This window comes from Oncorhynchus gorbuscha, linkage group LG13 (genome assembly GCF_021184085.1).
Source record: "Oncorhynchus gorbuscha isolate QuinsamMale2020 ecotype Even-year linkage group LG13, OgorEven_v1.0, whole genome shotgun sequence".
Taxonomy (NCBI): Eukaryota; Metazoa; Chordata; class Actinopteri; order Salmoniformes; family Salmonidae; genus Oncorhynchus; species Oncorhynchus gorbuscha.
This window is the reverse complement of record NC_060185.1, coordinates 63855979-63873208: the sequence shown is the minus strand read 5'-3', so window position 1 is coordinate 63873208 and position 17230 is coordinate 63855979. Positions and strand designations below refer to the sequence as shown.

The following is a 17230-nucleotide window of genomic DNA, read 5'->3' as shown; positions in this document are numbered from 1 at the left end:
AGTAACAGGGTCTGGGTGTCCATGAGAGGGGGGTCAGTGTAGAATAGTGCCCCATTCCTACCTCCTGGGTTAGGGTTTGGCCACCGAGTCCCTGAATAGCCTGACTGTACACAGCCACTGTCATATAATGTGATTTCATAGCCTAGATGTCTTTGTGACTACCTGGCACTCCACAGAGGAACTCAGTCCCAGACAAAGCCTTCACACAGAGCAATCTTTACTGTTCCATGCTTCAAGAGCCTGGAAGATGGAAGGCATATGTGTGTGCGTGTGGGAGGTATCCAGCTGGAACGCAGCAGATGGAGGAGATACATAAGAGTAGAGTCGATAAAGTTGACACACACCTAAACAACAGACACCTACACCTACACACACACACACACACACAGTCTCACACACAGAACTAGAGGCACACACACACACACTTTATTCAGAGATGATTGCTTGGGGCAAAGCCTTAGATTATCTATATGTTTCCATTGAAAACAGTTTTCAAAACACTGGCTGAACAATTTACTGCCAGCCACTGTGGAAGTGCTCTCATTCCACCAAGACACGCTTCCTGTTTCACTGAATCCCATAAGCCATACACCCTTAGTGGATGTTGTGTCGACGTGTGTGCCCATCACAATTCATAGCTGATCAGACTCTCCTTTTGACTAGTACATCATGTAATGTCTTATCACCAGTTATACCACAGTATTGTTGAATACTCGTTTCTGATTGGATAGAAGGGCATTCTAGAATGGGCATTAATTAAGATAACAGGACAATTGGAAAAGATATCGGGACACCTTGCAATCAGGATGCAATATGTGCCTATACATGCAGACCGTACTTGCTACAAAGTGACGGAACCTTTAACCAACAACCACACGAACCGAAATTGGAAACCTTGTAAACACAGGAAACATGTTGTCAGCTAGCTAGCTAGCCTATTTGCAGACTCGCTAGCAACACAAACTGTTTGATATGCAGTGTGATCTCCTCACAATGAACCGCGTCGAATGTCCTGGCGAATGTCCTAGCTTTTCTAGCTATGCCAGGCACGATCGAGCGTCATCAGCACGTTATGGATGTATCCAAATGAATGTCAATAGAAAACAGCTTAAACAAACCCCAATGCAGCTACCTTGCTGTTATTCTGGCTGCAGAGGTTGTGAATGTGTTAGCTGCAGCTATTTGGCTAGCTAACATGCAAGGGATGAGAACCGTGCCAGCGAGCATGGCAATGGAATATACTGTATATAACGAACAACTGGGTGGTGTTATCATGTTGCAGATGCCCAAGTTCAATCAAGCGATGAGCTAGGCTACATGGCGAGAGAAGAATGTTGCCAGCCTGCTTAGTGATCGAACTAGCGACTTTATCACGTTTCTAGATATAGCGCTAATCGAACGAAATTACTGGGTCCTGTCTCTAGAGATATAACTAATGAAACTAATGACTGGGTCGTGTCTCTAGATATATATAACTAATGAAACGAATGACTGGGTCGGTCTCTAGATATATAACTAATGAAACAAAGGACCGGGTCGCGTCTCTAGATATATAACTAATGAAACAAAGGACCGGGTCGCGTCTCTAGATATATAACTAATGAAACAAAGGACCGGGTTGCGTCTCTAGATATATAACTAATGAAACAAAGGACCGGGTTGCGTCTCTAGATATATAACTAATGAAACAAAGGACCGGGTTGCGTCTCTAGATATATAACTAATGAAACAAAGGACCGGGTCGCGTCTCTAGATATATAACTAATGAAACAAAGGACCGGGTTGCGTCTCTAGATATATATAACTAATGAAACAAAGGACCGGGTTGCGTCTCTAGATATATAACTAATGAAACAAAGGACCGGGTTGCGTCTCTAGATATATAACTAATGAAACGAATGACCGGGTTGCGTCTCTAGATATATAACTAATGAAACAAAGGACCGGGTTGCGTCTCTAGATATATAACTAATGAAACAAAGGACCGGGTTGCGTCTCTAGATATATAACTAATGAAACGAATGACCGGGTTGCGTCTCTAGATATATAACTAATGAAACAAAGGACCGGGTCGCATCTCTAGATATATATAACTAATGAAACAAAGGACCGGGTTGCGTCTCTAGATATATAACTAATGTAACAAAGGACCGGGTTGCGTCTAGATATATAACTAATGAAACAAAGGACCGGGTTGCGTCTCTAGATATATAACTAATGAAACGAATGACCGGGTTGCGTCTCTAGATATATAACTAATGAAACAAAGGACCGGGTTGCGTCTCTAGATATATAACTAATGAAACAAAGGACCGGGTTGCGTCTAGATATATAACTAATGAAACAAAGGACCGGGTTGCGTCTCTAGATATATAACTAATGAAACAAAGGACCGGGTTGCGTCTAGATATATAACTAATGTAACAAAGGACCGGGTTGCGTCTCTAGATATATAACTAATGAAACAAAGGACCGGGTTGCGTCTCTAGATATATAACTAATGAAACAAAGGACCGGGTTGCGTCTCTAGATATATAACTAATGAAACAAAGGACCGGGTTGCGTCTCTAGATATATAACTAATGAAACAAAGGACCGGGTTGCGTCTCTCGATATATAACTAATGAAACAAAGGACCGGGTTGCGTCTCTAGATATATAACTAATGAAACAAAGGACCGGGTTGCGTCTCTAGATATATAACTAATGAAACAAAGGACCGGGTTGCGTCTCTAGATATATAACTAATGAAACAAAGGACCGGGTTGCGTCTCTAGATATATAACTAATGAAACAAAGGACCGGGTTGCGTCTCTAGATATATAACTAATGAAACGAATGACTGGGTCGCGTCTCTAGATATATAACTAATGAAACAAAGGACCGGGTTGCATCTCTAGATATATAACTAATGAAACAAAGGACCGGGTTGCGTCTCTAGATATATATAACTAATGTAACAAAGGACCGGGTCGCGTCTCTAGATATATAACTAATGAAACAAAGGACCGGGTTGCGTCTCTAGATATATAACTAATGAAACAAAGGACCGGGTTGCGTCTCTAGATATATAACTAATGAAACGAATGACTGGGTCGCGTCTCTAGATATATAACTAATGAAACAAAGGACCGGGTTGCGTCTCTAGATATATAACTAATGAAACGAATGACTGGGTCGCGTCTCTAGATATATAACTAATGAAACAAAGGACCGGGTCGCATCTCTAGATATATATAACTAATGAAACGAATGACTGGGTCGGGTCTCTAGATATATAACTAATGAAACGAATGACCGGGTTGCGTCTCTAGATATATAACTAATGAAACAAAGGATCGGGTTGCGTCTCTAGATATATAACTAATGAAACAAAGGACCGGGTTGCGTCTCTAGATATATAACTAATGAAACAAAGGACCGGGTTGCGTCTCTAGATATATAACTAATGAAACAAAGGACCGGGTTGCGTCTCTAGATATATAACTAATGAAACAAAGGACCGGGTTGCGTCTCTAGATATATAACTAATGAAACAAAGGATCGGGTTGCGTCTCTAGATATATAACTAATGAAACGAATGACTGGGTCGCGTCTCTAGATATATAACTAATGAAACAAAGGACCGGGTCGCGTCTCTAGATATATAACTAATGAAACGAACGACTGGGTCGCGTCTCTTAATCGAATCAAATCAAATGTTATTTGTCACATACACGTGGTGAGCAGATGTTAATGCGAGTGTAGCGAAATGCTTGTGCTTCTAGTTCCGACAATGCAGTAATATCTAAATGTAAATGTAAAAGTAATCTAACCTAACAATTTCACAACAACTACCTTATACACACACAAGTGTAGAGGAATTAATCAGAATATGTACATAAAAATATATGAATGAGAGATGGCCGAACGGCATAGGCAAGATGCAGTAGATGATATAGAGTACAGTATATACATATGAGATGAGTAATGTAGGGTATGTAAACATTGGTGGCATTGTTTAAAGTGGCTAGTGATACTTTTTTCCATTATTAAAGTGGCTAGAGTTGTGTCAGAATGTTGGCAGCAGCCACTCAATGTTAGTGATGGCTGGTTAACAGTCTGATGGCTTTGAGATAGAAGCTGTTTTTCAGTCTCTCGGTCTCTCGCATTGATGCATCTGTACTGACCTCGCCTTCTGGATGATAGTGGGGTGAACAGGCAGTGGTTCGGGTGGTTGTTGTCCTTGATGATCGTTTTGGCCTTCCTGTGACATCGGTTGGTGTAGGTGTCCTGGAGGGTAGGTAGTCGGTGATGCTTTGTGCAGACCTCACTACCCTCTGGAGAGCCTTGCGGTTATGGCCGTACCAGGCGGTGATACAGCCCGACAGGATGCTCTCGATTGTGCATCTGTAAAAGTGTGTGAGTGTTTTTGGTTACAAGCCGAATTTCTTCAGCCTCCTGAGATTGAAAAGGCGCTGCTGCGCCTTCTTCACCACGCTGTCTGTGTGGGTGGACTATTTCAGTTTGTCCGTGATGTATACGCCGAGGAACTTAACTTTCCACCCTCTCCACTACTGCCCCATGAATGTGGATAGTGGTCTGATCCCTCTGCTGTTTCCTGAAGTCCACGATCATCTCCTTTGTTTTGTTGACATTGAGTGTGAGGTTATTTTCCTGACACCACACTCCGAAGGCTCTCACCTCCTCCCTGTAGGCCGTCTGGGCCTGCAGCCTTGCGAGGGTTAACACGTTTAAATGTTTTACTCGCGTTGGCTGCAGTGAAGGAGAGCCCACAGGTTTTGGTAGCGGGCCGTGTCAGTGGCACTGTATTGTCCTCAAAGCAAGCAAAGAAGTTGTTGAGTCTGTCTGGGAGCAAGACATCGTGGTCCGCGACAGGGCTGGCTTCTCTTTTGTAGTCCATGATTGACTGTGGACCTTGCCACATACCTCTCGTGTCTGAGCCATTGAATTGCGGCTCCACTTTGTCTCTATACTGACGCTTAGCTTGTTTGATTGCCTGACCGGAAACATGACGGAATACAAACAGTGTTGCTATTCCCTCTAGATATAGAACTAATGAAACGAACGACTGGGTCGTGTCTCTAGATATATAACTAATGAAACAAACGACTGGGTCACGTCTCTAGATATACAACTAATGAAATTAACGACTGGGTCTCTAGATATAGACCTAATGAAACAAACGACTGGGTCACGTCTCTAGATATACAACTAATGAAATTAACGACTGGGTCTCTGGATATAGACCTAATGAAACAAACGACTGGGTCACGTCTCTAGATATACAACTAATGAAATTAACGACTGGGTCTCTGGATATAGACCTAATGAAACAAACGACTGGGTCACGTCTCTAGATATACAACTAATGAAATTAACGACTGGGTCTCTGGATATAGACCTAATGAAACGAACGACTGGGTCACGTCTCTAGATATCCTCTTGGGTCGACCCGGGACGCATGCGTCCCATCTAGACACCTGGAAATGCAAATGCGCTACGCTAAATGCTAATAGCACTCGTTAAAACTCAAACGTTCATTAAAACACACATACAGGGAACTGAATTAAAGCTACACTCATTGTGAATCCAGCCAACAAGTCAGATTTTTAAAATGCTTTTCGGTGAAAGCATGAGAAGCTATTATCTGATAGCATGCAACACCCCAAAAGACCCACAAGGGACGTAAACAAAATAATTAGCATAGTCGGCGCTACACAAAACGCAGAAATAAAATATAAAACTTCATTACCTTTGACGATCTTCTTTGTTGGCACTCCTAGATGTCCCATAAACATCACTATTGGGTCTTTTTTTCGATTAAATCGGTCCATATATAGCCTAGATATCAATCTATGAAGACTGTGTGATCAAGGAAAAAAACAGCGTTTTATAACACAACGTAATTTTTTTTAATTAAAAAAGTCGACGATAAACTTACACAAAACACTTCGAAATACGTTTGTAATGCAACTTTAGGTATTAGTAAACGTTAATAATCTATCAAATTGATCACGGGGCGATGTATATTCAATAGCTCGACGTCTTCAAATCATGTTCAGAAATTTCTATTCCAAAACATCCTGTCGGAGACCGGAGGAAATGGGCTGTCTCTTCTTCGTTTGACCAAGAAACAAAGCCTAGGCATTTGACAAGACTGGTGACATCGTGTGGAAGCTGTAGGAATTGCAATCTCGGCTCCAGGTAATGTGGTTTCCATTCAACAATACATACAAGTGGCGCATTGATATATTTTCCAATTTTCAGTGATCAGATTTTCCTGCGCTTTTCGATGAAACGCTCGTTCTGTTATAGTCACAGCCGTGATTTATCAAGTTTTAGTAACGTCTGAGTGTTTTCTATTCACACATACTAATCATATGCATACACTATATTCCTGGCATGAGTAGCAGGGCGCTGAAATGTTGCGCGATTTTTAACAGAATGTTCGAAAAAGTAGGGGGTAGGATTAACAGGTTAAACAACTAATGAAATTAACGACTGGGTCTCTAGATATAGACCTAATGAAACAAACGACTGAGTCTCTAGATATAGACCTAATGAAACAAATGACTGAGTCTTTAGATATAGACCTAATGAAACAAACGACTGAGTCTCTAGATATAGACCTAATGAAACAAACGACTGAGTCTCTAGATATAAACCTAATGAAACAAACGACTGGGTCTCTAGATATAGACCTAATGAAACAAACAACTGGGTCTCGTCTCTAGATATATAACTAATGACTGGGTCGCGACTCTAGATATATATAACTATTTTATTTTAATTTAAAAACGTACCCCTTTTTCTCCCCAATTTCGTGGTATCCAATTGTTTTAGTAGCTACTATCGTTGTCTCATCACTACAACTCCCGTACGGGCTCGGGAGAGACGAAGGTTGAAAGTCATGTGTCCTCCGATACACAACCCAACCAAGCCGCACTGCTTCTTAACACAGCGAGCATCCAACCCGGAAGCCAGCCACACCAATGTGTCAGAGGAAACACAGTGCACCTGGCAACCTTAGTTAGCGCGCACTGCGCCCACCCGCCACAGGAGTCACTGGTGTGCGATGAGAGAAGCCCTCCCTAACCCGGACGACGCTAGGCCAATTGTGCGTCACCCCACGGACCTCCCGGTCACGGCCGGTTACGACAGAGCCTGGGCGCGAATCCAGAGTCTGATGGCACACCTGGCGCTGCAGTACAGCGCCCTTAACCACTGCGCCACCCGGGAGGCCCTTAAATATACAGTGCCTTGCGAAAGTATTCGGCCCCCTTGAACTTTGCGACCGTTTGCCACATTTCAGGCTTCAAACATAAAGATATAAAACTGTATTTTTTTGTGAAGAATCAACAACAAGTGGGACACAATCATGAAGTGGAACTACATTTATTGGATATTTCAAACTTTTTTAACAAAAACTGAAAAATTGGGCGTGCAAAATTATTCAGCCCCCTTAAGTTAATACTTTGTAGCGCAACCTTTTGCTGCGATTACAGCTGTAAGTCGCTTGGGGTATGTCTCTATCAGTTTTGCACATCGAGAGATTTTTTCCCATTCCTCCTTGCAAAACAGCTCGAGCTCAGTGAGGTTGGATGCAGAGCATTTGTGAACAGCAGTTTTCAGTTCTTTCCACAGATTCTCGATTGGATTCAGGTCTGGACTTTGACTTGGCCATTCTAACACCTGGATATGTTTATTTTTGAACCATTCCATTGTAGATTTTGCTTTATGTTTTGGATCATTGTCTTGTTAAAAAAGTTTGAAATATCCAATAAATGTCGTTCCACTTCATGATTGTGTCCCACTTGTTGTTGATTCTTCACAAAAAAATAGTTTTATATCTTTATGTTTGAAGCCTGAAATGTGGCAAAAGGTCGCAAAGTTCAAGGAGGCCGAATACTTTCGCAAGGCACTGTATATAACTAATGAAACAAACAACTGGGTCCCTAGATATAAACCTAATGAAACAAACGACTGTGTCACGTCTCTAGATATACAACTAATGAAACGAACGACTGGGTCTCGTCTCAAGATATATATAACTAATGAAACGAACGACTGGGTCTCGTCTCAAGATATATATAACTAATGAAACGAACGACTGGGTCTCGTCTCAAGATATATAACTAATGAAACGAACGACTGGGTCTCGTCTCAAGATATATATAACTAATGAAACGAACGACTGGGTCTCGTCTCAAGATATATATAACTAATGAAACGAACGACTGGGTCTCGTCTCAAGATATATATAACTAATGAAACGAACGACTGGGTCCCGTCTCAAGATATATATAACTAATGAAACGAACGACTGGGTCCCGTCTCAAGATATATATAACTAATGAAACGAACGAAACTGGACTGTCTCGTCTCAAGATATATATAACTAATGAAACGAACGACTGGGTCTCGTCTCAAGATATATATAACTAATGAAACGAACGACTGGGTCAAGATATATATAACTAATGAAACGAACGACTGGGTCTCGTCTCAAGATATATATAACTAATGAAACGAACGACTGGGTCCCGTCTCAAGATATATATAACTAATGAAACGAACGACTGGGTCCCGTCTCAAGATATATATAACTAATGAAACGAACGACTGGGTCCCGTCTCTCAAGATATATATAACTAATGAAACGAACGACTGGGTCCCGTCTCAAGATATATATAACTAATGAAACAAACGACTGGGTCCCGTCTCAAGATATATATAACTAATGAAACAACGACTGGGTCCCGTCTCAAGATATATATAACTAATGAAACGAACGACTGGGTCCCGTCTCAAGATATATATAACTAATGAAACAAACGACTGGGTCCCGTCTCAAGATATATATAACTAATGAAACGAAACTGGGTCCCGTCTCAAGATATATATAACTAATGAAACAAACGACTGGGTCCCGTCTCAAGATATATATAACTAATGAAACAAACGACTGGGTCTCGTCTCAAGATATATATAACTAATGAAACGAACGACTGGGTATATATAACTAATGAAACCCTGTCTCAAGATATATATAACTAATGAAACGAACGACTGGGTCCCGTCTCAAGATATATATAACTAATGAAACGAACGACTGGGTCCCGTCTCAAGATATATATAACTAATGAAACGAACGACTGGGTCTCGTCTCAAGATATATATAACTAATGAAACGAACTGGGTCTCGTCTCAAGATATATATAACTAATGAAACGAACGACTGGGTCTCGTCTCAAGATATATATAACTAATGAAACGAACGACTGGGTCCCGTCTCAAGATATATATAACTAATGAAACGAACGACTGGGTCCCGTCTCAAGATATATATAACTAATGAAACTAACGACTGGGTCCCGTCTCAAGATATATATAACTAATGAAACAAACGACTGGGTCTCGTCTCAAGATATATATAACTAATGAAACGAACGACTGGGTCCCGTCTCAAGATATATATAACTAATGAAACGAACGACTGGGTCCCGTCTCTAGATATATATAACTAATGAAACAAACGACTGGGTCCCGTCTCAAGATATATATAACTAATGAAACGAACGACTGGGTCTCGTCTCAAGATATATATAACTAATGAAACGAACGACTGGGTCTCGTCTCAAGATATATATAACTAATGAAACGAACGACTGGGTCTCGTCTCAAGATATATATAACTAATGAAACGAACGACTGGGTCTCGTCTCAAGATATATATAACTAATGAAACGAACGACTGGGTCCCGTCTCAAGATATATATAACTAATGAAACGAACGACTGGGTCTCGTCTCAAGATATATATAACTAATGAAACGAACGACTGGGTCTCGTCTCAAGATATATATAACTAATGAAACGAAGACTGGGTCTCGTCTCAAGATATATATAACTAATGAAACGAACGACTGGGTCTCGTCTCAAGATATATATAACTAATGAAACGAACGACTGGGTCCCGTCTCAAGATATATATAACTAATGAAACGAACGACTGGGTCTCGTCTCAAGATATATATAACTAATGAAACGAACGACTGGGTCTCGTCTCAAGATATATATAACTAATGAAACGAACGACTGGGTCCCGTCTCAAGATATATATAACTAATGAAACGAACGACTGGGTCTCGTCTCAAGATATATATAACTAATGAAACGAACGACTGGGTCTCGTCTCAAGATATATATAACTAATGAAACAAACGACTGGGTCCCGTCTCAAGATATATATAACTAATGAAACAAACGACTGGGTCTCGTCTCAAGATATATATAACTAATGAAACGAACGACTGGGTCCCGTCTCAAGATATATATAACTAATGAAACGAACGACTGGGTCTCGTCTCAAGATATATATAACTAATGAAACAAACGACTGGGTCTCGTCTCTAGATATATAACTAATGAAACGAACGACTGGGTCTCGTCTCAAGATATATATAACTAATGAAACGAACGACTGGGTCCCGTCTCAAGATATATATAACTAATGAAACAAACGACTGGGTCCCGTCTCAAGATATATATAACTAATGAAACAAACGACTGGGTCTCGTCTCTAGATATATAACTAATGAAACAAACGACTGTGTCACGTCTCAAGATATATATAACTAATGAAACGAACGACTGTGTCACGTCTCAAGATATATATAACTAATGAAACAAACGACTGTGTCACGTCTCAAGATATATATAACTAATGAAACAAACGAGATATACTAATGAAACGGTCTCAAGATATATATAACTAATGAAACAAACGACTGGGTCTCGTCTCAAGATATATATAACTAATGAAACGAACGACTGGGTCCGTCTCAAGATATATATAACTAATGAAACGAACGACTGGGTCTCGTCTCAAGATATATATAACTAATGAAACGAACGACTGGGTCTCGTCTCAAGATATATATAACTAATGAAACGAACGACTGGGTCTGGGTCTCGTCTCAAGATATATATAACTAATGAAACGAACGACTGGGTCTCGTCTCAAGATATATATAACTAATGAAACGAACGACTGGGTCCGTCTCAAGATATATATAACTAATAAACGAACGACTGGGTCCCGTCTCAAGATATATATAACTAATGAAACGAACGACTGGGTCCCAAGATATATATAACTAATGAAACAAACGACTGGGTCCGTCTCAAGATATATATAACTAATGAAACGAACGACTGGGTCCGTCTCAAGATATATATAACTAATGAAACAAGATGGGTCTCGTCTCAAGATATATATAACTAATGAAACAAACGACTGGGTCTCGTCTCAAGATATATATAACTAATGAAACAAACGACTGGGTCTCGTCTCAAGATATATATAACTAATGGGTCCCGTCTCAAGATATATATAACTAATGAAACGACTGGGTCCCGATATATATAACTGAAACGGTCCCGTCTCAAGATATATATAACTAATGAAACGAACGACTGGGTCCCGTCTCAAGATATATATAACTAATGAAACGAACGACTGGGTCTCGTCTCAAGATATATATAACTAATGAAACGAACGACTGGGTCTCGTCTCAAGATATATATAACTAATGAAATGAACGACTGGGTCTCGTCTCAAGATATATATAACTAATGAAACGAACGACTGGGTCTCGTCTCAAGATATATATAACTAATGAAACGAACGACTGGGTCTCGTCTCAAGATATATATAACTAATGAAACGAACGACTGGGTCTCGTCTCAAGATATATATAACTAATGAAACGAACGACTGGGTCTCGTCTCAAGATATATATAACTAATGAAACGAACGACTGGGTCTCGTCTCAAGATATATATAACTAATGAAACGAACGACTGGGTCACATCTCTAGATATATATAACTAATGAAACGAACGACTGGGTCTCGTCTCAAGATATATATAACTAATGAAACAAACGACTGGGTCTCGTCTCAAGATATATATAACTAATGAAACGAACGACTGGGTCTCGTCTCAAGATATATATAACTAATGAAACGAACGACTGGGTCACATCTCTAGATAAATATAACTAATGAAACGAACGACTGGGTCGCATCTCTAGCAACCCAAAGATGAGAAATTGTAAATGTGTTCTTTAGTATGGTATATGGTAACTGTGGTATAAGCGGGATACACACCTCCATTCTGTACATTACCTTGGATAAATTAACTCTGCAATGGGACTAAACTCCGCCTTCGCCCTGCTGCATCGTCCATTATTTCCAAGGCAATGCACAGAAGGTCTACGTCTATCAAATCAAATCAAGTTTATTTCTAAAGCCCTTCTTACATCAGCTGATATCTCAAAGTGCTGTACATAAACCCAGCCTAAAACCCCCTAACAGCAAGCAATGCAAGTGTGGAAGCAGGGTGGCTAGGAAAAACTCCCTAGAAAGGCCAGAACCTAGGAAGAAGTGAGTCTATCCCTTACTTGTTTGTCCCTGTCTTGAGCTGAGCTCCGTATGTGTCGGGTGATGTGTCTGTCTGTTTAGATGTAGCCAGGAAAGAGAGGCCTGGCTTGAGAAGGCTGCCGGAATGTTCATGGTTTTCAGCATTCTGGAATGTTCTCCATCTGACGTTTTGACATGCCAAGGATGATGGCTTTTGATTGGCTTGCTCGGTATGAGGTGAGGAATTTAACCAAATTTTATTATGAAACTGTCAATTAGTTCTCATCTTAGAAGCCATGTCAATCATGCTGACACAGACACACACACGCAGGTGGGCGCACGCGCACGCATGCACGCACAAACACACAGATCCTGATCGAAAGTGAGTCAGTTGTTGCTAATTGGCTGGGAGACCTTGTCAGTGGCCAGGCTGCGGATGAGAGAGTGGTTTTCCACAGCAGTCAAATAGACAGCTCTGTATTGACCGTGTCAGATAGGATGGGAGAGGAAACAAGGGTTTGAAATCACAGATCTGAGGCAGCATTTACAGTTAGTAAACAGCTCTATACACTTATAGTGTTGGAATTCCCACTGTATCCTGGTGCAGTGGATTTATGGCCATTTAAAGAGACATAGAGGGGAGAAACACTGCTGTGTGACTATTGTAGCATCTTTCCCTGTGCTATCCCTCTGGATAGTTAGAGAGACTTCCAGGTGGTGTGTGTGTGTGTGTGTGTGTGTGTGTGTGTGTGTGTGTGTGTGTGTGTGTGTGTGTGTGTGTGTGTGTGTGTGTGTGTGTGTGTGTGTGTGTGTGTGTGTGTGTGTGTGTGTGTGTGTGTGTGTGTGTGTGTGTGTGTGTGTGTGTGTGTGTGTGTGTGTGTGTGTACATGTCACTGGTGGCAGTGCTGGGTCGGATGTTATTGTCTCACCTGGGTACACCTGTCATGTAGCTGGTCAGGTGGAGCTCTGACCGAATGAATGTGTAACCATCCATCACTCTGACAGGATGAATATGTAACCATCCTTTACTCTTGACAGGATGAATGTGTAACCATCCTTTACTCTTGACAGGATGAATGTGTAACCATCCTTCACTCTGGCAGAATGAATGTGTAACCATCCTTCACTCTGGCAGAATGAATGTGTAACCATCCTTCACTCTGGCAGAATGAATGTGTAACCATCCTTTACTCTTGACAGGATGAATGTGTAACCATCCTTTACTCTGGCAGAGTGAATGTGTAACCATCTTTCACTCTGGCAGAATGCATGTGTAACCATCCTTCACTCTGACAGGATGAATGTGTAACCATCCTTTACTCTTGACAGGATGAATGTGTAACCATCCTTCACTCTGACAGGATGAATGTGTAACCATCCTTCACTCTGACAGGATGAATGTGTAACCATCCTTTACTCTTGACAGGATGAATGCGTAACCATCCTTCACTCTGACAGGATGAATGCGTAACCATCCTTCACTCTGGCAGAATGAATGTGTAACCATCCTTTACTCTGACAGGATGAATGTGTAACCATCCTTCACTCTGGCAGAATGAATGTGTAACCATCTTTCACTCTGGCAGAATGAATGTGTAACCATCTTTCACTCTGGCAGAATGAATGTGTAACCATCCTTCACTCTGACAGGATGAATGTGTAACCATCTTTCACTCTGGCAGAATGAATGTGTAACCATCCTTCACTCTGACAGGATGAATGTGTAACCATCTTTCACTCTGGCAGAATGAATGTGTAACCATCCTTCAGTCTGACAGAATGAATGTGTAACCATCCACCACTCTGACAGGATGAATGTGTAACCATCCTTCACTCTGACAGAATGAATGTGTAACCATCTTTCACTCTGGCAGAATGCATGTGTAACCATCCTTCACTCTGACAGGATGAATGTGTAACCATCCTTTACTCTTGACAGGATGAATGTGTAACCATCCTTCACTCTGACAGGATGAATGCGTAACCATCCTTCACTCTGACAGGATGAATGTGTAACCATCCTTTACTCTTGACAGGATGAATGCGTAACCATCCTTCACTCTGACAGGATGAATGCGTAACCATCCTTCACTCTGGCAGAATGAATGTGTAACCATCCACCACTCTGACAGGATGAATGTGTAACCATCCTTCAGTCTGACAGAATGAATGTGTAACCATCCACCACTCTGACAGGATGAGTGTGTAACCATCCTTCACTCTGACAGAATGAATGTGTAACCATCCTTCACTCTGGCAGGATGAATGTGTAACCATCCTTCACTCTGGCAGGATGAATGTGTAACCATCCTTCACTCTGGCAGGATGAATGTGTAACCATCCTTCACTCTGGCAGGATGAATGTGTAACCATCCTTCACTCTGGCAGGATGAATGTGTAACCATCCTTCACTCTTGACAGGATGAATGTGTAACCATCCTTCACTCTGACAGGATGAATGTGTAACCATCCTTCACTCTGACAGGATGAATGTGTAACCATCCTTCACTCTGACAGGATGAATGTGTAACCATCCTTCACTCTGGCAGGATGAATGTGTAACCATCCTTCACTCTGACAGGATGAATGTGTAACCATCCTTCACTCTGACAGGATGAATGTGTAACCATCCTTCACTCTGGCAGGATGAATGTGTAACCATCCTTTACTCTGACAGGATGAATGTGTAACCATCCTTCACTCTTGACAGGATGAATGTGTAACCATCCATCACTCTGGCAGAATGAATGTGTAACCATCCACCACTCTGGCAGAATGAATGTGTAACCATCATCATCACACACACTATCTCTCTCTCTCACCCTCTCACTCGATCACTCACCCACTCTCACACTCACTCACCAGCTTGTGTTCCTATAGCAACAGAAAGGGAAATATAACTCAGCTGCTTCTGTGCAGTCTGATGGTCCTCTGTGTGGTCAAGGAGAAGCCAACCAGGAAAATAAAAAATTTGTTGAGCCAACATTGTGCTGACGTTATTTCACCCAACCTTATCAAACAGTCATGTTGCATCGATGTGGCTTTAAAATAAAGTATGTTTTATGAAAATGATTTCCCTTCTTACCTGCTAACCCTGGTGTGTGTCTCTGTCTCTGTGTGTTCAGTCTGCAGTGATGGGGACCTGCATAGCCTAGCATCCAGACTGAAGGACTGGTTTGGAGTTCTCCACCTCGACGCCAACCGAGACCTCAAAACATCTGCCAACTCTGATTCAGCGGCAGGACGTGAGTCACACCATTATCTGTGTGTGTATTATTTTGTCGTTTTGAAATGGCCATTTGAAATTCCATTGCTCTTTTCAATTCTCGTGAGGACTGTAGAGGATGAGGACAGTGCTCCTCTGTGCTCAACTAAAGTCAGCATGTCTCTACACTCAAATTTCAACAAATTCACCCTCAGTCTCCAAGCACTTTATTCAAGTTTCAGACTGAAAAGACCTCAGATAAGCACCCTCTCCAATACCAACATGAGACACTACGAGGCACCACAACACACACTCACTCACACACACATACAAACATTTTCCAACACCCCTAACCCTCCACACCCCCCCACACGCACACACACACCACCCGCTAACATCCCTCTCTCCCGTCCCCAAGGTTTTGACACCAGTATCCTGCCCATCTGTAAGGACTCTCTGGGTTGGATGTTCAACAAGCTGGACATGAACTATGACCTACTGCTGGACCAATCAGAGCTCAGTGCCATCTACCTGGATAAGTATGAGCTGTGTATGAAGCCCCTGTTCAACTCCTGCGACTCCTTCAAGGACGGGAAACTGTCCAACAACGAGTGGTGCTACTGCTTCCAGAAACCTGACGGTGAGAGAGATGGAGGGGAGGATGGAGTTAGGGATGGAGAAGGGAGGAAGTGTTTTAGAGAGTAAAGGTGAAGACGGACAAAAACAAAAAAGAAAGAGAGTGGTGTTTGTTGGTGATGGAAAAACTAACGTTCGCACATTTGAACCTGTTCTGTGTGTGTGTGTGTGTGTGTGTGTGTGTGTGTGTGTGTGTGTGTGTGTGTGTGTGTGTGTGTGTGTGTGTGTGTGTGTGTGTGTGTGTGTGTGTGTGTGTGTGTGTGTGTGTGTGTGTGTGTGTGTGTGTGTGTGTGTGTGTGTGTGTGTGTGTTTTCTGCTCCAGGTCTGCCCTGCCAGAATGAGATGAACAGGATTCAGACTCAGGGTCGACGGAAGAGTCTCATAGGTCAGTTTGCTGGAGTGACAGCTGTCAATCAATTGTTTTTCATGGGCTGTTGGTCATTGTGCACCGTATATTTAAATTCCGATACATATTTAGGCACAATACATTACCCAGTTGAGACAAACAATAGCACACACAGACACAAACATCCCGCCCCTAACTCCTTCAAACCCTCAGCCAAGTGGTCATCAATAATCATGCATAATCATGTTATAACTCACGAAAAAACACAGTTTAACAAATGGCCTTTGACTGGCTCACATGAATGAAAAAGGAGGGTAATGGGTTTTTGTTTGTGTGTGTGTGTGTGTGTGTGTGTGTGTGTGTGTGTGTGTGTGTGTGTGTGTGTGTGTGTGTGTGTGTGTGTGTGTGTGTGTGTGTGTGTGTGTGTGTGTGTGTGTGTGTGTGTGTGTGTGTGTGTGTGTGTGTGTGTGTGTGTGTGTGTGTGTGTGTGTGTGTGTGTGTGTGTGTGTGTGTACATGTCACTGGTGGCAGTGCTGGGTCGGATGTTATTGTCTCACCTGGGTACACCTGTCATGTAGCTGGTCAGGTGGAGCTCTGACCGAATGAATGTGTAACCA

The 17230-nt window shown here is 41.8% G+C and overlaps 1 protein-coding gene across 2 annotated transcripts in view; it reads left to right on the top strand.

Moving 5' to 3' along the window:
• The window catches only part of LOC123993304 (testican-1-like), a 340549-nt gene that overhangs the window by 295912 nt on the left and 27407 nt on the right, over positions 1-17230 (top strand). For both annotated transcript variants that reach the window (XM_046295310.1, XM_046295309.1), the window contains 3 exons: positions 15552-15671; positions 16050-16271; positions 16590-16652. In XM_046295310.1, coding sequence (XP_046151266.1) covers positions 15552-15671; positions 16050-16271; positions 16590-16652 — 405 coding nt within the window. The remainder of the gene's footprint in view (positions 1-15551; positions 15672-16049; positions 16272-16589; positions 16653-17230) is intronic.